The sequence below is a fragment of the Micromys minutus genome (assembly GCF_963924665.1).
Source record: "Micromys minutus genome assembly, chromosome: 7".
Lineage (NCBI taxonomy): Eukaryota > Metazoa > Chordata > Mammalia > Rodentia > Muridae > Micromys > Micromys minutus.
Window position 1 is genome coordinate 56128114 of NC_137976.1, and position 23485 is coordinate 56151598.

At 41.3% G+C, this 23485-nt stretch overlaps 1 protein-coding gene across 2 annotated transcripts in view; it reads right to left on the reverse strand.

Annotated features, from left to right (window-relative positions):
• Positions 1 to 2700: 2700 nt before the first annotated feature.
• The window catches only part of POLQ (DNA polymerase theta), a gene marked incomplete at both ends in the record, with an annotated part of 79844 nt that continues 59059 nt past the window's right edge, over positions 2701 to 23485 (reverse strand). For both annotated transcript variants that reach the window (XM_080919640.1, XM_080919639.1), the window contains 10 exons: positions 2701 to 2814; positions 3167 to 3282; positions 4366 to 4519; positions 7885 to 8009; positions 9642 to 9753; positions 12107 to 12291; positions 15382 to 15500; positions 16081 to 16207; positions 20577 to 20751; positions 21716 to 21853. In XM_080919640.1, the coding sequence (XP_080775766.1) occupies positions 2701 to 2814; positions 3167 to 3282; positions 4366 to 4519; positions 7885 to 8009; positions 9642 to 9753; positions 12107 to 12291; positions 15382 to 15500; positions 16081 to 16207; positions 20577 to 20751; positions 21716 to 21853 (1365 nt within the window). The remainder of the gene's footprint in view (positions 2815 to 3166; positions 3283 to 4365; positions 4520 to 7884; positions 8010 to 9641; positions 9754 to 12106; positions 12292 to 15381; positions 15501 to 16080; positions 16208 to 20576; positions 20752 to 21715; positions 21854 to 23485) is intronic.

Consider the following 23485-nt stretch of genomic DNA (forward strand, 5'->3'; position numbering starts at 1 on the left):
GCCTGGTTTTGGTATTAGAGTAATACTGGTTTTATAGGAAGACCTTAGGGATATTCTCCCCTGCCTCCTTATAATTTAAGGGTTGGCTGTTGGCACTGTTTAATAGTGTGGTAGAGTTATGCTATGAATCAAACTTTGCATGGATCTGTATTAGCTGAAAAGCTTTATAATGCTGTCTTAATTTTCTTTTTTGTTATAGGTCTGTTTAGGTTGTTGTTCTGTTCTTGGTTAAATTTGGTGATTTGACTGAATCTAGAAATTTGTCCGTTACCTTTAAATTTTTCACCTTGTTGGACTACAGGATTGTCGGGTTCTTTGGTGTCTGTTGAGATATTTCCCAGTTCATTTTTTGTTCTGTTCATGTAGGATAGGTGTTCTCTTTCTTTCAGTTAGTTGGGGAGAATGTCTGTCAATCTTGTTTTTCTTCTCAAATAATCTGATATTAGATTTGTTAATTCTTTGTATTGTCTTTTATATTTCCAGTTCATTAATTTCTGCCCTTAAAAAAATGTCATGCTGTCTACTGAGTTTCTGTTTGGTTTGTTTCTGCATTTCCAAATTTAGAGTCACATTATTAAGTCATTCATCTGTACTTTTTCTGAGTTTTTAATGTAGGCATTTACAGCTATAAGTTTCTCTTGTAAGAATGCTGTTAATGTATCCAGAGGTTTTATTATATTTTCATTTAGTTCTACCATTTAAATAAAAATTGAGATTGTTCTTTGACCCACTCATCATTTAGCAAAGTTAACTCTTTATAATCTGTGGTTACCAGATGTTTGTTTGCTGTCAATTTTAATTTTTATTATATTGTGGCCAGATAGAATTCAATGACTTATTTCAGTTTACTGAATTTTGGCAGACTTATTTTGTATCCCAATATGAGGTCTTACTTGAGAGAAGCTTCTGCGGGTTGCTGAGTATATTTCAGTTTTCAAATCCTGGTTTATTTTTGTCATTTTAATCAAAGTTTACATTTCCTTGAATATCTGTCAGACATTTTTTTCTTTAGCTCATTCTCTTTAAGGTTGCTGAGTTGTTTTTCTTTAAATGTCTTGAATTATTTATTATTATTTTTCAGAGGTTCATCCAGGTAATTCCCATTTTTTTATAAGACTGGTGGATTTTGGCGGTGGCAATACTTCCTTGGTCTCTCATATTTGTACTTTGTAATGAGATTTTCCAGACGGACATATCAGGCTGTGATATAGCACAGGATGTGTGGGCTGGGTTGAACTCGAAGGCTGGCTTAGGTAATATAAAGTCAGGTAGACACAGTGGGCTGTGCTGGCACATAAAACACACACATTAGTAAAAGTCTAGAATTTGAAGCACAGGTCAGGGAGGAGTAGTTAAGGAGTGTGTGTGGAGGAAGAATCAGATAGATTCACCAGGCTTCAACCAGTAGAAAACTGAGAGCAGTACAGATTTTCTTCTTGAGAAATACAGTATAGATGAATACACACACACACACACACGCATATATATATATGCGTGTGTGAGTATATATATATATATATATATATATATATATATATATATATATGGACATATACCTGTATATATACATAAATATGTATATATATATACATGTGAATATAAATATATATGTGTATATATCTCTCTCTCTAAAATACCCCAAGGAATAATGAAGATGGGAGTGGTGGTTCATGCCTATAAACCCATCATTTAAGAATGAACGAGTCAGGACTGAGGGTTGGGGCCATCTTCTGCTCCCTTGCCCCTCCCTACCCATTCAGCCAACTGTATCTGATGAAACAGGTATCTCTTTTCATCATCATTAACACACACACACAAATCCTCTGATAACTAAACATTTCTTAAATGAGAAAACAAATAAAGGACAAAGATTTCTGATACTCTTAGACCAAATAGATTTTAAAAGATAAAAACATTATTATACGTTTCTCATAAATTTATTTGAACAGCAAAAAGACACTGGTTTTGAGCCTGAGAATTCCCTCCATACCACAAATACAGACAGAAGCACCAAGGGGCATTTTCATGGCCTGGCAGTGTTAGGTTCAAGTGTAATCAATGTCTAATCTAACAGACACTTCTTATGGGGAACAGCTCATTCAAAGAGTTTTCCAAACCCTTCCTTGTTGGAAGGATGAGGAAAAGAACAAGTGGTAACAGTTCCTGAAAACTCATTTCTAGATTCCTTTCACACATCTCACTATCTTACAGAAGGTCACTTTGAGATTTTAAAATTCTCCTTGAGAAGTTTGTACTGGAGGAAAAGATCACACAAACTGCATAACTAATGACTGGAACTGAGCACTGCCCATGGTTCCTGAGGGACTACATCATGAGTGCCGGAGTCCTTGACAGGAGTAAAAATGGCTGTGAGGCAGCAGCTCCACTCCTTCATATGATATTCTACACGGTTGAAGACCCAAAGTGCTAAGTGCATTTTTCAAGCATACATTCTGAGACTGTTTAACACTCTAATAAATTATAAAAGGCAAATTCATAGATTCTCTTTGAGAGTGAGGATAACTAATAAATCTCCCCTCAAAACCTTGTGACACTACATGGACTGGACCAAGATAAACATTAGAAACCCGCTAAAGACCTGTTCGTTTAAGTGCATCGTACTTGAGAGCAGGTGAACGGGCATCTAAGTGAAGATCTGTACAGCTGCTCAGGGACCTGGGTGTGCACAGGGGTGCACCATTACACATCAAAGTCCTGCAGCTCTCCCCAGCTGGCACCTATTTTCACTTTCACTTTCAGCTTCACAGAAAGTTTTACAGCACATTCCATTTCATTCTTGACAATCTGAGCTACCTACAAATAAAGAAAAGACGTTAATAAACTCCTTCCAATCAAAGGATCTTTCCCAGCTCACCCAGAGAAAGATAAATCACACTGGTGCTCTGCATTCAGTGTTGTTTAACACAATTGGAAACGAGCCAGGCATTCAGACTGCCCTGCACCCTCAGACAAGCACGTCCACATCAAGAATCCTCTTACTTTCAGTATGAAATTGAGCATGCTTAGCTTTTCTCCCTATAGTGATTCAATATTTATACCGCCAGCCTGTGCTAGAGAGGGTCCAAATACAATGTGCATGGCAAAGAATCGGTCACTCTGCCCCCATCATCTGCTGCCTACGTAAGAGGCTGTACACTGAAAGTACCTGAACAACATCCTCTTCTGCCACTTCATATAGAAGCTCATCATGAAGCTGAAGAACGAAGAATCCTCCTCTCATAGGACAAAACATCCCTTTAAGTTTTTTCTTTGGCAACAGTCCTGTTCCAAGAAGAAGAGCAAAGCTGAGCAGCAGGTCATCAAACTAGAGGAAAGTAGATTTTGTTTTCTTTTGTTCTTAAGGAATTTTGAAAAACTTGAAATTTCAACTAATACTTTAAAACACATAGGTCCTGGAACTATCAAGAAAATACTGACTGCTGCCTAGCAGGCAAACTCAATAACTTCATTGCAGAAAGAAGGAAGTAAACAAGGTATGAAGAGCTCACTCTGAAACTTCTCTAACCTATTGCTCTAAGTATCTTTCACCTGAAGAGCTCACTCTGAAACTTCTCTAACCTATTGCTCTAAGTATCTTTCACCCTGAGAGGCACAAGGTCAAGGCACTACTCCAAGGAACAGTCAATGTATTGGGCCACAGAGGATCCCTGCATGTGCAAAGTCAAACTCATAACAGCACTACAGATTGTTTGGCTGGGTTGGTCTTATAGATCACCTCTCACAGATATGCAATACGGAATGGCACAGACGCAGGACTCCATCTTTTTATAAGTCAGACACCAAAGAGACGTACAGAAATACAAAATAAAGTAACTCAGGACTAATTTGCATCTGTTCCAAACTGATTTACATTCATAAAAATGTTATTCATAAAAATGTTACATATAGTGTGCTTGTGTGGGTACAAGTGCCTAAGGAGGTCAGAGGTGTTGCTTCCTTGGAGCTGGAGTTACAAACCACGGTGAGCCTTTTTATGTGGGTGCTGGAAACTGAATTTAAGTCCTTGGCAAGAGCAATATGCATTCTTAACCTTTGATCCATCTCTTTAGCTCCCTCTTTTTTGAAAGGTTTATTTTTATTATTGTCTTTTAATTATTGTCTTAAAATGTTAAACCAAGCCTTAAAAGTCTTTATTTCCAATGTGGTAACGATAGCATATATAATCTATATAAATAATAATTCTTTGGTATCAGTAATAATTTCTAAGAGTATAAAGACATCTGGTACCAAAATATTTGAGGATTCTTAGAAATAAAATATAAAATATGCCCTCCCCGCACCCACCTTTCAGATGCTTCATTTTTAACATGTCAGATCTGCCAAGTACCTCGCTGATGGACAAACCTGCTCTGTCATTCTGGAGCATACATTCCCGATGACCATGGGATTTGAAGGTTGAATGGAAGGTCTCTAATTGCTTCTGAATGTTAACTGTGGCTACTTTGACTATATCAGCAGCTGATCCTTGGACTGTTGTATTGATGGCCTGACGTTCAGCCTATAAATGACAATTACAGGTGCTTAATGATAGGTCTCAGTTTACCCTCAGTACCCACAGATCAGTGGTCATATCTGCAGCCAGAAGTTTGAGATGTGACTCAGGACATCAACAGGTAGACAATATCCTACAAATACAATCTTCAGCCCTACCTTCTGGGCCATCCACATGAGACTAGACTAAGCATTAAGGTTGGACTGCTTTGGTTTAAAAATCATCAACATTCAGTTAAGGATCCTTTAGCTGTCTGAACTTACAATGTATCCAGTAGATCAAGTTTATTTTACTGTATAACAGCTACAGCACCGAGGGTATATGTTTACAAACTCCACTCTACACATTTAAAACACTGCGAATTCTAAGTAGACAAAGGAGTATTCTTTGTGGCACAGGTTGGGCATTTTCCACATCAGTGGCTCCCTGGTCCCATGCAAGTTTAGCCAGCAGGTCTGAAGCCCTCTGACAAGATGTTTCATGGGTGGCAAAAAGTAATCATTAGCTGTCAGAGAGAATGTAGATCCTATATCTCTAAGTAATAAATCAGAGCTTCCCTGAAATAAATGCTGCCAGGATCATCTTAACAGTTGGCTGTTAAGAAAAGAGCCTGGTTTGATCTCCAGGTGCCACCTGCTCATAAATACCACTTCTGGTGTTTCAAAATGGCTCATAAAATGATGAGAATAACTTTTAAGAAAGGCAGTCAGTGTAACTGGATAGTCCCTCTGAAGATGCTATACCCAGTTCTAAAGTATGTTCAAAGTCTGCTGAAGAGATAAACTGTTGATAAAACTACTGTGAACTATTCAGAGTGACTGGATTTCAGAGTGACACCTATTTTGCTTCTTTGACACCATGTATCTCTATGTAGTAGTAGGCTGCATAACTGACTGCTGCCGCCTTTCTCAACCATTCTACGTAGTTTATTTTCCTGACTATAAGCAACTTAAAAAATGAGCTCCAGTTTATCATTGAGAGTGAGTCAAGGCAGGGACTTACAGAACAGTCAACATCAGAGAAAAACATAAATGTATGCATCTTCATTTGCTTGCTTTCATCCTGTTTCCTCCTGTCTTATATAGTTCAGTTCAGGACCCTCTGAATGGTGACACCCTCAGTGGGCTAGGCCTTTCTACATCAATTAACAATCAAGACAATATCTACAGCTATGTCTACAGACCAACATGATCATCTAGGAAATTTTTAAAAAGGGAGAAACCAAGAAAAATAGTCTTGAAATTGGTGTCATTCTCTCTCTTGGAGTAATCAACAGATCCCATAAGCAGCAACCTGAAGGCTGTAGAAGGCTGACAATATCTTGAGGACATACATGTGGGCTCAGGAACCGACTAGTAGACAAAAATCTGGCAAACCATCAGGTTACAGCAAAAAGCCAACACTATATAGCATCCAAGTAATTCCACATTTCTGGTCACTCTAATCTCCTGCAAAAACCAACACAAACTCTTTCTGAATAAAAGGTATATCAGAAGAGCTCAAATTACTTCCTTGATCTTTCATACACAATGTCTGACACTTAGCGAAAATTAACCAGGACAAGGAATTGAGGTGGTTTAAATGCTGTTTGTTTTACAGAAAATTAAGGAAAACGAAAGGCCCAGCTAACATGATTGCTTGGTGCTGTCACGTAAGACCCTCCACCATGTCTTGATTCTGGAAGAAGACTCTTAACTGAAATTCAGCAGATATCTACGCCACGTTCCTTGACTTCCTAATCTCTAGAACTTGCTATCTTTGACAACAGGGAGATACAAAAGGGAAAAGAGACATAGTCCTTGTTCTTAAGAGACTAAAGTCTTGTGGGGAGGTTGGTGGAAAAGAAACCAGATAAGATGGTGGTGACAGTGACACAAGGCAGGATAATTGGTGGTGGCAGAGGCAGTGGGGGACTGGCAGAGTCTAAGCTAGGGGACAGAGAGCAGTCACAGCAGCTTGTTAAGTAGATTAAAAACAAGCCAGTAAAAGTTGAAAAGTGCAATGGATCAGTTGTGACAGACTGGGAGATTCTGCTAGAAAGGTACTTGTGGAAAAACAAGTATGTGGAGAATTCAGGTCTCATTCCTGGTGGCCTCTCTCTTCAGATGCCAGTCAAGTTTTGGCTTGTATGTTACACCCTACACGGTGATGATGGGGATCAACCACTGAGACCTGACATAAGGATAAGCACATCTTCTTCACAGTCCTCAGGAGGACCTCACAGGCACGGGTCCTTCCGTTAAAACTCTTACATCCAAAAGAGACAATTCTCTTTTGCTCATTTCCAACACTTGGAACTTAGAATAGACTTCAAGAATCTGTTCCAATACACACCTCCTCCCAGCAGCTAAATAACTGGGTATACAGAAAGGTGCTTTTATGTATTGCTTGCTTTCTTCCATGATTTAAGATTTAAGACCCATGTTTCTATGAGGAACAGTTACATCTAGTTGAGTCAGATGCTAAACAGCCCAAATAGCTGCTGTGTAGAGATGCTGGACAGTGAAGATGTGATAAAAAGCCAGTTATTTAAGGCCCCACACGTCAGTGTCCTGACAGTTTTAGATACCAGACAGAAGCTGTACAGTAGACACTAGCATGTGAAGTTATGGAGAAATGGCCGAACAAAGTACATTAAAATTGGGGAATTTGGACAATAGTAGCAGCGTAAATGTGCAGATAACTGTAATATTTTTATGACTCCCTACAATTTAAAAACATTTGATAATCACCTAAGGAACCATCTTCGCAGATCTATAACACCATGTTAAAGCAGCCCTGTTAATTACTCTGCACAATTAATAATCTCTAATAAAGCAGTAAAAAGAATAAGTAATGCTAAGAGTCTTCAAGTGAGCAAACGGGTGACATGGGAAAGCAGGAAGTCGAAGGCAGTGGAGTCTGGGCTGAGCATGGTGGTGAAGGCCTGTTGTCTTATGGGAGGCTGAAGCAAAAGCATCCCAATTTTAAGACGTTCCTGTGTTACAAGGGTGAGCTTGGGCAACTTAGGCTCCGTCAGAAAGTTCTGGGAGGGAAGGAAGACAGAGATGAAGGTGGATACGGCTCAGCATTACAGCGCTTGCCTGCCAAGAATGATGACCAAAGGTTCAACCCCAGCACTGGGAACAAAGTCTTTACTTACAGCTTGTCACCAAAACTAGGAAGTACCACGCTGAACTTTTATGTAAGCAGATGTTTATATTATCCTTCCCAAAACAGCATCATCACCCCAACAGTTCCTTATAAAACCAATGGCCAACTTTGTTTATTCAGAAAATCCGATTATGTAGTGTTCCTTAAAGGAATATTACAGTTTTTATTGAATAGTAAATGTAATTGAAATGCTAAAACTCAGAAAAATTTCAACATACATGTGCTTTATGATAAGGGTTGTCGTCTCTGATGCCTGGCAAATATCTACGTCTTCCCAAAATTGTCTCAACAAATCCATTTCTTCTACAATTCTTCACTGTGTCCCTCATGAAATGATTGACTCCTAAAAGAAAATACAAAAGCAATTATAACCAAAGTCTACCCTGCATGTCATTCATTATTGCTATACAACAAAATCCCACCGTGCCCGCCCCCGATTCCCTCTGTTCTTGTCCCTCCACTCACCTGTCTCAGTGTCGATCATCTGCCCTTGTCTACATTCTCACCCCTGAAGGGTCTCACCTGCAGGTGTCATGTCCATGAGCTCCTGAATGTGGGGTTCCCACAATCTCTTTCTCTCTCACCATTTTTCTGTCATACTCTACTTCTTAAACTCCAACTCCAAATTGGGAGGTGGAAGGGGAACAGTCACCTATAAATTGCCACAGAATATGCATAGCCTCAAACCCACAACAGACACCTAGCTTGCAAAAAGTAGGTGGCATCTGGAAAACCTCACTGGATTACCTAAGACAAGCTGTGATTCTAATCACTTACTTATTTTGAATAGTCTTCTACCTTTGCAAGAATTAAGGCAATTTTTACTCAAATTTGAGAGAAAAAAAATTCAGGAACATGGGGTGATTTTTAAAAGGGGGGGAGCACCCACAGGAAGTATCTCAGTCCAACAATAACTCCAACCAAGCATCAATCCTCTATCAGTGAGCAGCGTCCACTGAGGGTTACTTGGCTCTCCCTTGTTGGCTCTCTGAGGACAAACACTACTTCTAGCTGCTTCCCCCTTCTCCACCACATCAAGGTCAGGTGAGGATCAAGCCACAAACTAGAGTTGACACTTTGGAAGATCTGAGAAGGTGAGAAATAAAAATTGTCCTTCCTACTGGCTACTCTCTGCCAAGTATGTTAAAAAAAACTTAAGCTCTCTGAGAACATGAATTAGGTCTCCTTTTTAGTGTAATTTCTACAAGGCCCACAACTGATATAAACATGATGAGTTATCTAAAGCACAGTAGCTCATTCCAGAGCCCCTCATTTCTGCATAGATCCATTCTGCCTTTCTTCCTGACAGTGCTTTTCATACATGGCCAGTGGCTTTCTGAGTACTATGATTTCATTCTAGCAAAGAAAGAACAAAACAACACAAACCTCTTGTTAGCACAGGCTTTTCCAAAGGACTGCTGATTGGCCCCTTGTCTTTCTTATTTATTTATTCTTCTCTCATAACACAGCTTTCCCTCCCTCCTCCCCTCCCTCTAGTCTCCCCCTCCCCCATCTTCTGTGTCTTGGCTGAAGCACAGAATATATGACTATATACAGCTGTCAAACTTCACAGAAGTATGTATATAAAAATAGTGACTTTAATTGTATGTAAATTGTAATTTAATAAGCTTTTAAAAGAGCTAATTTAAGGTATGTAAACTGCTCTATCACAACAGAGTTTCTAACACAAATGATAAATGTTTTACTGTCAATCTAAAGCTATCTAAACCTAAAATACAAGTCATTGTCCACAGTTTGGAGGCAGGCACAGTGTGCAGCACAGAAAGCAAGTGTACCTGCTCACATCTGACTCTGCCTTAATTTAAACAAGCTCATCTTAATAAATAATGACATTAAACTGCAAGCTACTTGCCATCAATATTCCTGGTAAAACTTCTGATTAATAAAGATTTTAATGAATTTTTGCCGTATTAATTAATGTGGTGAAAAACTACAAGGTCCGCAAACTCCTTACCTTTATACCTGGACTTGAAAGAGTCAATGTAGCAAGCTGCATCATCTTCTTTAATGCCCATCTGCTCTCCTAAAGATTTAGCTCCCATTCCATAAATAATTCCATAGCAAATCTGAAAGAGAGGCATTATGCTCAATAAGTTACAGATTATAACCATAGAAACTTAAGAAGACAGTGTTCATTAGAACTGAAGCCTTGGTAAGCTTTTTACTTCATAGTGAACCAAACAAATGAGCAGACCAGCTTTAGTGGGTTGGACCCACAGACGCTTATACCCAGCAAACATCTGTTCTGCCTTTGAGCATTACCTTGTGTGTGCAACAATACAAGTGAATATGAGTAAGGGGGAGAGCAGTCAAAATGGGATATATCTGTGTTTCTTTACCCTCCAGCCATTACAGCAGGTTTCATTCTCCAGAGTATCTCAGTGGTGTCTGCTAAGGAAGTGCCTAGAAGTCTGCAAAGACATTTTGCAAATATTCCTGTCCTTGCTCACTGGTAAGACAGGAACAAATAGTTTGAGAATAGGGGAAACTTCTCTAGGAAGAAATATCTTCAACTTAGAGCTGCTTAAAGTCTAACATCCCACAAATGCAAAATTCATCCGGACTAAATATTAAACAAGCCAGTAGGATTTGCTGAAGGAGGCAGATGCAAGATGGCTCAGCGGTTAGAGTACTGACTGCTCTCCCAGAGGTTCTGAGTTCAATTCCCAGCAACCACATGGTGGATTAGAACCATCTGTAATGAAATCCGATGCCCTCTTCTGGTGTTTGTGACAATGTGCTCATATACATAAAATAAACAAATCCTTTAAAAACAGGATTAAACAAAATCTTGGAAGTAAACTCTGGAAGCTACACAGCAGTCATGCATAATCTTGCCACAGCCACCAAAACATGAAATATTTGTAGTATGAGACTGTGGGTATTTAGGAAACTGACACAATCCAGGCTCCATGTGAATGTTAAATAGAATATTAGAAGACAGCTGCCTGCCGGACAGCAGCTTGTAGTCAGGCACTGCAGTCAGACATGCGGCTCTCTAAATGTGAGGCAGCTGAACTAGAGTGAGCAGGTCAGCCAGGTCAACACAGGAGCCCTGCCTCAAAACAACACAACACAACACAACCAAACAGGATTTAAAAACAACAAAAAGGATACCTTATCAGATAAAATGCTTATCAAAATCCTAAAACCTTTTCATGTGACACACGAGGGGAACCCCATCTTTTTTCTTAAACATTTTGTGGGATTTAACTTTGTTTTGAGAGAGGACCAGTGTGCAGTCCGGTTGACCCGACATGCCATGCAGGTCAGACAGACCTTGAATTCACCAGCTGCCTCCTCTGTCGTGCCGGCTGTGCCCTGGGGCAGGAAGTATGTGGGAACACACCAGGCCAAGGGCTTTCTTACTTTAAATCTCCATTTATCCTTCCTTCTGGCTTTTAAAACTATTTTGTTGTGATTCCATGTGTACTTGTCTGCTTTAGTGAAGTCTGAAATCTCTGCAAAACTTGGGGATTAGCTCACTCGGTGCATGTTGAGACAGAGCAGAACTGTTGGAGCATGTTCACTGATAAACCAGGCGAGTGTTGATGAGAAGAGACAGCATCCCCTGGATTACTGTGGGTTCAGAAGTCAGATATACTGATGTTCCATACTTCTAACTCCACTTAAATCCCTGTAAACAAATCTCTAACTCTGTGTCTGTTCCCTTTTCTATAAAACAGGGTTATCAATGACTCGTCTCAAGAGTGGGCTGTAAGGAATGTTTTACCTGTATTACTAAGGGTTTGACTCTTGCTAAATGCAGATTCAGAAAAGAGCAGAACTAGCTTTTTAAACAGTAGGCACTACTGAGAGGAGGCATTTCACACCACTTAAGTCTGGTGAACAGGAACCCGGAGCAGGTGTGGGTTGTTGTCTTTATGCAGATGAAGGCAGGCATAAGCTAAAACGAGGCCTGTCATTGGACAAGGAAGGGAAAGCAGTAAGCGTGAACAGAGGATTAGAAATGGGGAAGGAAACAGGAGAGCCGAGGCAAGATGGAAGAAGATGAGGACGAACCTCTCCACGTGGCTCTGCATAGCTACAGGTTGTTAGGAGTATTTTAAAAGGGATGGATTCGTATATGATGACTTGTCTAGGTGGAAAAATTGTATCATATCATTTGGCTCTGAGTTTATGGTGTGGACTTTTTGTGGAGTGTAAAATTTCTTGAGAAAATCTTAGATAAAACTATTGCTAAATTACAAGTTTCTGGAGTTTTGAATTTGTTGGGCTGGTTGAAGTGTGGGCAGAGTCCAGGCTGACACTGCCAGGAGAGAGGCTAACCAGAGGCCACCCATAGAGCTTAGTTTGACAAATACCGTGAGACCAATGAATTAGACTTCAGAGTTCCAGAGAGAAATCATCCACTGAATTACTTCCCTGTGTTTATGTGAAGCTCGTCCACTGGCTCACCTGCTTTGCCTGTTGCCTCAGATCATCACCAACAGCACCAGGCTCAACCATCCTCCACTCGGCAGCAATGCTCCTGAACACGTCCGCTCCTGTGTTCAAGACTTGAATGAGACGACAGTCACCAGACAAGTGAGCCAGGATCCTCAGCTCAAGCTGAGAGTAGTCAGCAGCCAATATCAAACCACCTGAAAAGCACACCTCCTGTAAAAGCCAGTACAGCTCCACACTACAATTAAGCAAGATGACAGAAATGTAGTTTTATAACTTTAAGGTCATGTGTTCAAAGTTAAAGCCTTACTTCAATTACAATAAAGTTCATTTCTGTGCATGAGATTTGTAAGTTTTTACTTGTATGTAATATATAAGTACCCCACTCCACCCCAATACATGTCCTTTGACAGTGGGTACATTGCTCAGTATTCCCGCAGCACCTAGCACACAATCTACAACAGCTCTCTCATGCTTCTCCTGTTCCTTAGGCCAAGAGACTTAAATTTCCCTTTCAACTACAGAAAATCTATACACAATCAGATAACAGAAAACATTTCATAGAATATGCCCATAAGAGACGGATGTTAATGACTGGGACTCAAGCGAGCTTGCAGAGGTCAGGAGGCCAAGTCTCACCTAGTTCCTCTGCATATGTTATGGTTGTATAGCCTGATGTTCCTGCAGGACTGACAGTGGGACTGGGAGAGTCTCTGACTGTTGCCGGCCTCAACAACCCCTTTCATCATATTGGGTTGCCTTGTCCAGCTGCAATGGGAGAACATGCGCCTGGTCTTACTGTAACTTCTAATGCTGTGTTTGGTTGATGTCCCTGGGAGGCTGCTCTTTGCTGAGGAGGGGTGGAGGGCGTTGGATCAGAAGGGAAGGGGAGGTTGAGGGGAGAGATTGGAGAGAGGGAGGGTAACGTGCAGTTGGGAAGTAATCTATGAGAGAATAAGTAAAAAGGGGAATAATAAAATACACATAATCTCTCTAAAAAAGAGAAACGGCTGTTGAAGAAATAAGCAGTGGAAAAGCTGGCGCTGAGTAAGTGTGGAAAGTGTGCTTTCAACAGTGTCTCAGACAGATCAGGCCAGTGGTGGGAGAGGAGAGCACTAGGGAAATAAGACTACAAATTACTTGATAAGAAGACTTCCAACACAAAAGCAAAGGTTGTGATCAAAGTAAGAAAAGTTATTTTAACTGCTAATACAGAGGACAAGTGGTTGCTAAGAATCCATAACAGACTTTTATCTGTAGGCTCACTGAAATCATAAAGACAGACGAACCTAAAATACGGTAACAATGATGAATTTCACTCATAACAAGAAATAAATGTCTTCACTTAAAATGGCAGCATCCAGAAATCTTCCCAACACACTCAGGCAAGTGTGCAAGACACACTCAGATGCTACTCCTGAGAAGCAAAAGGGCAGCCTTCTTCCCGTGGGCAGCAGTCAGACACTGACACAGCTGAGCTGATTTTAACCTGTGACTCAGCAAACAAACTCAGACTATGGTGCAAACTGAGCACATACAGGTTAAACTGGTTTATAGTCCCATTTGTTTTGAGACAAGAACTCACTATATAGCTGTGGTTGGTCTAGAACTCACAGATCTGCCTGCCTCTGCTGGGATTGAAGGTGTGCATCACCATGTCCATCCACTCCATTTCTTTACTGACAAGCACAAGCCTTAACATACCCACACAGAAAGGTAACTCTTAGGTAAAAGCCAAGAGGTATGTACGCACACAACAGAAATACTGCAAATATATAATAATTACTTAATTAAATAAACAACAGACAATGAAGAACCTTCACTGAGAAAGGAGGTGATGTGGTGAATGCTAGCACCTCCAGAAACCCTGCTGGAAGTGGTGTTCCCTCTGGTCAGGGGAAACTGAGACTATAGCTTGGGGCTTACAGGTAGGCAAGCAGAACTAGCAAGAATTCAGAAAGGAGTTATGCATCAGATGAGCTCCAGAACCCACAGGGGAGATCCCTTTGCAGCTAATGTGGGTTACAAATATGTTTATCCTTCAAAGTGATCCTTCTAAAAAGAAGAACCTGCTTTGTCAATGGAGATACAAGTAATTAAAAAGTGTGTGTGTGTGTGTGTGTGTGTGTGTGTGTGTTTAAAACGATTTCAACATGTGAGTCTGCTTTCTAAATGTGAATTTTATAAATTCTAAACAAAGATTGAGCACTCAGAGACTGATGTTTGGACTCGTCAGAGATCTGGTGAGTCAAGCCAGAACCTGGGGAGCCTCTGTCCAAGACTTCTTCTAGGCTACACTCTATGCTTAACAAAGACCTTTTGTGCTCTGCAAGATCTGGTAAGAATTTTCAAATACTGAAATTTTGGAAATCTGTACAATGTGGTAACCAGAAAACTTCAAATCATGAGGATGCTTTACACCAAATTACTACTGAGCAATATGGGTTTTAAACCCAGCCATGCTCTGTCCTCACTGGGAAAATCCCTTACAGCACACAGCACTGAGGCTTCCTTGGGTTGGACTGGACTTTGTATGCTGATAGTTCACTTACCAAGCAAAGCTGTCAGCAAAGGGACCTCATCAGACTGTGAGCTCATTATGGAAGGCAAAGTACTTTTTTATAAGATTTATTTAACGTATATGCCCCCATCTACATGTATGCCTCCATGTCAGAAGAGAGCATTAAAGTTATGCCACCATGTGAGTGCTGGAAATTGAACTCATGACCTCTGGAAAAGCAGCCAGTACTCTTAACCACTGAGCCATCTCTCCAACCCAGAAGGGAAATTTCTGACAGAACGTATAACAATTTTATTTACTAGCAAAAGAGAAAGCGAAATGTGATCATAGGGTAATTAAGTAGGTTACAACCTCCAGGTGTTTTGATGACACTTGAGTGTAAGACTTAAGGCTGAAGTTAGCCACTCATGCAACAGGAAGCAGGCAGACATGCTTAGAAAGCAAGAACCACGGGAGCAAACAAATCACAGACAGGGACTCACACCTGCTATTCTAAGTCAGTGGAGGCAAGTGAGAACAGATACTTCAGTACCCCATAGAGGAGCAAAGGCAAACAAGGATGGGCAGAATCGACTACATTTTGCAGAGGCTTACACAGAGCATCAGCACACAGCAGCTACTGAGATACACCACAGTGGTATTGGGGCGGGCACAGCATCTAGTACAGGAAAGATGGAGGGCATAATGCACAACTCTGAATCCTACTCATAATTCAGGACTTCTCAATGCCTATAAACAACCCCATAGCAAAAAAGAAGTCCCTTACCTGGGAAAGGCACAAAGGCATGGCGCATGCTCACTGAAAATGGTATCCCTCTATCTGAGTCCTTCTCCAGCAGTGTTCTGTGCCCAGGGTGCAGTCCATAAACCTTCTTATTTTGTCCTCTGTAGTAGGAATAAAATCATCAGCTAGCACATGACAAATCTCAGATACATGCAAGGTCTGACTTCCAATAAAAATAGTATTTCTATCTAAGAAACCTAAATAGCTTAACCTGAAGCCCACTTTAGAGTAAGCTCACTTTAGAGTTTAAGACACTAGACCCGTTAGCAAACATCCAGTAAAACATGGAACCACTACTGTAATCACCTCCTCGTAAACTGCATCTGAGACACCCCACCCCCATTTAACTGTACACATCTCTACGCAGACCTAACGTAAACTAGGTGCTGCTTCCTCTTCTCAAGTACATGTGGGGGCAGGAACACTGCTGGCACGGCTCGCCCCTGCACTTCCATATTTGACAAATCACACCACGGTGGCAGCGTTAACCCCAGTGCAGGTCTGTTGCCTTTACCATCAACCAGATTCATCCTCCCTAGGATGTGAAATGAATATTATCTAGAACCAAAATGGTCTGTCTGGAATATGAACCTAAACATATTGCACTATTTTATTCAATAGGGTATTTAGAGCCATCACGCTCTAAAAAGGATAATGTCAACATAGAGAAATAAAGCTTACATGGCCATAGAAAGCCGGCCTTTGCCTGGAGCTTGAGAAGGTGGGCTCTCCCTTACTAGTGTTGGCATTTTAATCTCAAAATCTCTTGGCACATTCTGTATATTGGGTTCTGTAAAGGTTATCCGTCCTAAAAATCAAGAAGAAAAAAAAATTAGAAAAATGAACCTGACAATAACCATTTGTACCTCAGAATGATGTTTTGTGAATCCAGCTGAGGCTGGCAGGATGGTTCAATGGTTAAAAGCACTTGCTTCATAGCCTGACAACTCAAGGTAAATCTCCAGATTTCACAAACTAGGAGACAACTAACTCTCACAAGCTGTCCACTTACTCCTACAAATGTGACAAGAAGCAAGTGCATGCACAATGCACACACTCACAATAAGTACACGTCAGAAAAAGATCTCAAAAGCATACTCAACAGTGCTAGGCGGAGGCTATGCTTCAAGTTTTCTGCATTTTCACAGATTAACAGTAAGCACGAGGTCCTCAAAGGAATCAGCTATGGCTGGGTGCTCTTCACTCATGGAGTTCTCTAGAAACAATGAGCTGACAGGAACACCGAGCTGCTGAGCCACGCTCCACCCACCACAGAGTGAACGAGGGAGCATGACTGGAGCACACACACTAAGTAGCTCACCTCAGGAGACATGGAGTCAGAGTACAGGACAGAACACTTGGAACAGAGCAGGTGGACGTTGACAAGGACAACTGGGACCAGTGAGAGGTCTACTGAAGTGAGAGGCAGCCATGGGACCATGATTTCAGCCTCACCTCAGCACCACCAAGTGACAGCAGATGCTGGTGAAGATGTGGAGACAGAGGAACACTCCTCCATTGCTGGTGGGATCGCAAGCTGGTGCAACCACTCTGGAAATCAGTCTGGCAGTTTCTCAGAAAACTGGACATAGTACTACCTGAGGACCCAGCTATACTACTCCTGGGCATATACGCAAAAGATGTTCCTACATATAACAAGGACACATGCTCCACTAAGTTCATAGCACCCTTATGTATAATAGCCAAAAGCTGGAGAGAACCCAGATGTCCTTCAGCAGAGGAATGAATACAGAAATTGTGGTACATTTACACAATAGAGTACTACTCAGCTATCAGAAACAAGACTTCATGATACGCACCCACTGATAAGTAGATAATAGGAAAAAGCCTTGGAATTTTCACGATACAACTCACAGACCATATGAAGCTCAAGAAGAAGGAAGACCAAAGTGTGGATACTTCAGTACTTACTTAGAAGGGGGAACAAAATATCATGGGAGGTAGAGGGAGGAACCTGGGAGGAGGAGAGGAGCAGGAGGGTGTTAAGGGGGTGCAGGATGAGATGACAGGTAGATGTGCAGAGGGTCAGGAAATTGAACAAAGGTGTATAGCAATGGGGTTGGGGGAACTGGGGGTAGCCACTAGAAAGTCCAAAATGCAGGAAAGCAAGAGGCTCCCAGGACCCAAAGGGAATGAGATTAGGTGAAATATCTAACAAAGGAGAGAGAGAACCTGTAGAGACCATATGCAGAGGATAGGCACAGCCCCTGGTTGAGGGATAGGACTACCAACCCATCTCAAAAGTATTAATCCAGAATTGCTCTTGTCTAAAGGCAATACAGGAACAAAGGATGGAGCAGATACTGAAGGAAAGGCTATTCAGAGACAGACCCACTGGGGATCCACCCCATTTGCAGCCACCAAACCCAGTCACTGTTGCTGATGCCAAGAAGTGCTTGCTGACAGGAACCTGAGAGGCTCTGCCAGAGCCTGACAAATACAGTTGAGGATGCTTGCAGCCGACAATTTGACTGAGGAAGACACAGGGACCCCAATGGAGGAGTTCGGGGAAGGATTAAAGAAGCTGAGGGGGTTTGCAACCCCATAGGAAGAACAACATCAACTAACCAGACCCCCAGAGCTCCTAGGGACTAAACCATTAACCAAAGAGTACACATGGAGGGACCTATGACTCCAGCTGCAAATGTAGCAGAGGATGGCATTATCTGGCATCAATGGGAAGGGAAGCCCTTGGTCCTGTGAAGGCTCGACGATGCCCCAGTGTAGAGGAATGCTAGGGCGGTGAGGCATGGGTGGGTGGGTGGGGGAGCTCCCTCATAGAAGCAGAGAGGAGGGGGTGTGGCATAGGGGAGTTGGGGAGGGGAAACCTGGGAAGGAGATAACATTCCAAATATAAATAAACTAATAAAAATTAAAAGAAAAGAAATAACAGAAAGCCAAGAGGGGAAAAACAGTTTCTCTAAAGCCTTATATTTCTTATAAAGTATTTATTTCTTGCATAGTATTTTATATCTCTGAGTCGATGGGGAATTGTTATTGCCCTTACTTTGAGACAGTCTTCATGGAACAGGCTCTCTAGCAGTCACTACATATGATTTCACTTTCTTCTAATGAATCAAACATTTTAAATTGTTTGAATATTATTTTCCTAAGTAAACTCCTTGAGATCCTTATTACTTAGCTTATAGCATCAAAGTAAATGTTTAATTCTTGGTAGCTTTAACATAATTTTCACTAAATGGCTTGTTTCATGTTATGAAGCAGGAGGCAAAGTCTTCCATCCTCAGTGCACTGCCCTAGTCTAATCGCTGAGTTAGTGAGTGAAGGTGAAAAATAAATGACAAAGCATGAGTATACATTAATGAAAATAAATTCTAAGCATGAAATCATGCTCAGCTAAACTTCTATTTCTGTATTATTGAATATTATATGAATTATAAAGACTCATTAAACATTATATTTCTAAAGTAAAAAATACAGTAAAATTGATAAGTACCAAATAAATATGTAACACTCTGAAATGCTCAAGTTGATTTTGTTTTAGCACCATGTGGTCATGTGAATGATAAATGTCTCACATAGGTTCAAATATTTGAGTACTTCGTCTCTAGTTGGTGGTGCTGTTTGAGATTATGGAACATTTTGGAGGTGTAGCCTTGCTGGAGAAAGTACATCATAGGGCAGGCTTTGAGGGTTTACAGCCTCACCCCAACTTCCTGCTTTGTTCCCTATTTATAATCTGTTTCCTGTCCCTGTGGTCATGCAGTGCCTTCCCTGATAAGATGGACTGTATCCCCAGAACCCTATGGCAAATTAAGCCTTCTCGGCCTTCAGTTGCATTGGGTCATGGCATTTTATCACAGACATAGAAAAAAATGACTAAGATACACCGCGTACTTCATTTAGCCTCTAATTGTAACAGATGTTCCAAAGTGGAACTTAAGTGTCAACAGGCAAGAACTGACTAGGAAGAACCAAGTCATGAGCTTATTGGGGACAAAGGAAAAGAGAACTACAGCCAAGCACAAGACAACAGGGTCCAGCGTATTTGTACTCTATAAACAACATGGCCAGGGATGCAGGAAGTTCCTTTATGCTGAGTTAACATTTTAAGTTGGCCCCACTGACCTGCCTTGAGGACAAGTATGCTTCAAGACTAAGAACAAAATAACACGTTCAAAGAAATGGTCAAACCCAGACCATCTAGACTCGATAAGGTCTGGGTCTGCAGTCCTGAGAAAACCAAATACAAGGTCAGTGTGCCCCAAAATAAAGTAGCCTAGAGTTAAATCGTGTCCAAAAGCAGACAGTGTGCCAATTTAAATAAACCAATAAAATTGCTATGTGCCCGTTGCTATGTAATTTTCCTATGTAATTTCCTATGTAATTTTCCCTATAAATATGTCCCCCTAATTGAGTTCAGGGTCAACTCCTCTATCTCCTGCATGAGATATGTGTCATCCCCAGAGCTGATCTCCCCCTTTCCCCCAATAAACCTTTTGCCTGATTGCAGCAAGACAGCAATCTGTGAGTTCTTGGGTTTGTGTTCTCCCGGTACTAGAGCGAGGGGCTTCCCCAGTCCAGGGTCTTTCAATACAAGATAGCTCCTAGACACTGATATGGAGCAGACTTTGTCTCAGTTCTTAACCCCAGAATTCAAATTTCTGCTTTCAGATTCCACACTGTTACACTATCTAGACACCTCCTCCATGCATGTGTTAAATTGCCCTTTCTTCTCATGAGCATCATGTTTAGCAAGTAACTACCTAGAAAATTAGCAACTTTTCCTTGTGTCACACTCATCTCTATTCCAAGACATCCATGTGAGATCCAGAAACCTTACACCTTCCTTTTCTATTTGTGTAAAATGAGACCGTTGACAACGCCAGTGTCCCTGGGCCTACAGAGACCCAGCTAGAAGTGAAAGGGTTAATAAAGTTAGCTAAGGATACCAAGTCAAATACCAAATCCAGCACCAATGCTGACACAAAGCAAGCGCTCTTTCAGAGGCTCTCCAGTTGCTCTTCTTAGGATCAAGGTGCTGCCTGGCTGTGTGTGGCGATATTGTGGGCTTTCTAAGTACAGCGGAGCATCGCACAGATGTAAATTCAATTACAGGTCCTCACAAGCAAACATTAAATATGGAAAGCTTTTCTTTCACAAGTGGACAATTCCTATCTCGAATTTCTCCTCACCTGTAGCTGTGTGTGACTGTGATATAGGGTAGATTCTTTCCATTCTGAGAAAGGGGTTCAGGTGCTTTTCCCGCTGCAGAGGGAAGACCACTTTGGTAATAGCATTACTGATTCTTCTCCATTCCAATATCAGGCCTGGTAAAGGATGCAAGTCCTTTAATTTATTTAAAATATCCTAGAAATATATGGAAGAAATATAACTAGATGAGGTTGGAATATTGTCCAAATTCAATAGCAAATCAGAATGCCTCTTGGCATTTATAGCTATTAAAAAGACAAAATTAATGGAACATCAGTTTCATGAAGCATCTGCCTCCCACATCCCAAGAGTTACAGCATCTCTTTTATTTTTTCTCCTCCATCTGTCAGTGATTAGAGGCATCCTAGCAGCCTTCCTCCTGATACAGAGGCTGCATATCAACATCAGGAAGCATTTATTTAAAATCAGATGTTTGTGATTCCATGGTCCATAAGGAATAGAAACTAAGGAAGCAAAAGGACCACCCAGACTAACAAAGAGCTGTGGTAGCAAACAGAGCTGTGACACTTCCCAGGGCAGATGAACTGCTCACAATGAGGTAGGGTAAAAATCCAACACAAGTGCAACTAGGCAGCTCTCTACAGCCAATGTGGCTACATTTTCTAGCCCCATTTTCTAAATGGAACATCAGTACACCAGGCCCATCTTCCCTTTCTCCAGTTGATGCAATGTCCACAGATGGCCACTGGCAAAATTCCTTTGATAGTGGAGTAAAGGTCTTCAAACAAATCATGGAAAATGTATTTTTTTCTTGAAACTAAAGACATTTTTTTCAGCTATAATACTTTTAGTGTTCGTATAGATATGCAAATCATATTCTACTAAAAGCCTATCAGATAATAATAATGTCTGCAGATGTGCATACACACACATCCACATTGTTAAGGACAGAGCTGCTGACTCAGACTACGGTCCTGAGTCCCATGTTGCAACATCTCCACAGATCATTACAGGAATATGAGCCATCAACCAGCCTGCTTGCTTGAACCTGGGTAAGTTAGTATAATGCACTGTGGCAGCTCTTGATGTCAGAGCACTTTTTCATAACACCAACAAACTAAAAGTAGTTCCGACTCTGCCCCACGCGTGCCCTAAGCACCTTACTCGTGCTGAACCGTCTTCCCAGCCTCAGTCTGCAGCCGCTCTCCTTCCCTCTTCTGGTGGAACCCAGAGTCTTTCTGCTGCCTGGCGTTTTGAACTCTCCATTCGGTGGTAGCTTTAGTTCCAAAAATAAAACCTGCAAAAATCAATGCTTTTTCAGCCAATAATCAAAGCACTGTCATTGAGAACCTATATTTGAAAAGTTATTTGAGGATATAGGCTCTACAATTTAACATGGGGGTTTGGAAGGATGTTTCTTTTTAGCAAACAGCACTGACCGTGCTCCCATGTGCCTAGGCTGGGAGCTATGAGACTTACAAGAGCACAGGCATGTACGAGCCATGCTAAGACAGCTGTGCTGCTGACTTGGAAGCTTGGTTGGTCTACTGTGAGCTCCTCTGAAGGCTCCTTGTAAAACATCCTGCATGGCTACTGCATTTAACCACCACAGTAACAATCAGGGAAGCCATCCAACTGTACCATAACACTAGGCTTAGTCCCTAGACATAAAGGCTTGAAGGAGGTGGTGAATCCATTGATCCATTGTGGCAAAGATAAAGGCCAGTGAGCGGCCTGTGCAGGTAGGTAAGAATCCATGCAACCAAGCCCTCGCTAACGCAAACCACAGGGGTTTAAAGTTAGGCAACTCAGAACCATAGTCACTATACTTGTCATTTGCTGAAATGCCTTGGATAGCTTTTCATGAATCTTGAACTACGTTCCCAATAATAATTCCCAAAATGGAAACATTTTATGTAAGTACAAGATTTTTCTCCCACACAGACTGGCTCAAGAGTGTAGAGAAGGATATTCCTATCTTTTCCAGTAATGACAAAAATTCGGGTATGTTGCATTTCACAATAGTAGCAGCAGCTGGAATCTTAGAAATGTCAGGCATTGAAGGTTACACTCAAACTTTCTGTTACACAAATATAAATATGTGTAAATATGAATACACAAATATGGCTGCCATATCTAACAAATAAAATTATAGGAATGCCTGGTTAAAATTTAATTGCATTAGTCATAGTTATAGTAATCTTTTTCTGAAATTTAAGGTTTAACAGTAGCCTCTATTTTATCAAGAAATCCCTACAGGTATATGAATGACAGGATAGGAGAAAAAAGTCAGATTAGTGTTGTACTAATAATTATTGTTACTCAAATTGCCCCACCAATGGCGTATTCCTTGTCACCCACCAAAATGCTCTGGATTCTTCAATAAAAAGTACTACACACACAGACACACACACACACACACACATACATGCACACACACACACACACACACACACACATACACACTTCTATTTTAATATGCTTTAACCAGTGCAATGGCTGGGCCACTCTCAAACTTCCATGTAGTTAACTAATGCCTCCCCTTCTATACTCCTGAATTATTTCTTACTAAAATCTATATTCCATCTTTGCTACTCCAGACCCAGTTGGGGGAGGGGACCCTGGGGCCGCTCTTCCACAGCTCTACATGGCTGGTACTCTCTGTCTTCCACTGCTCTCAAGCCTCATCCTATTACTCCCCTGGCATGGCAATTCTAAATCCTTTCTTCTTCCCCTGGTTCCACTGCCTAGGAAATCTAAAGTCTCATCTCTGTCTCCCTACCCAGCCATTGGCCACTGACAACTTTATTTACCAAACAATAAAGTCCCTGTCCCTGTCCCTGTCCCTGTCCCTGGGGTCAGGGACCCTCAGCGTCTCACACACAGGATTCTCGTGCAATTTGGGAACCCATAATGCAAGCAGTAAGCC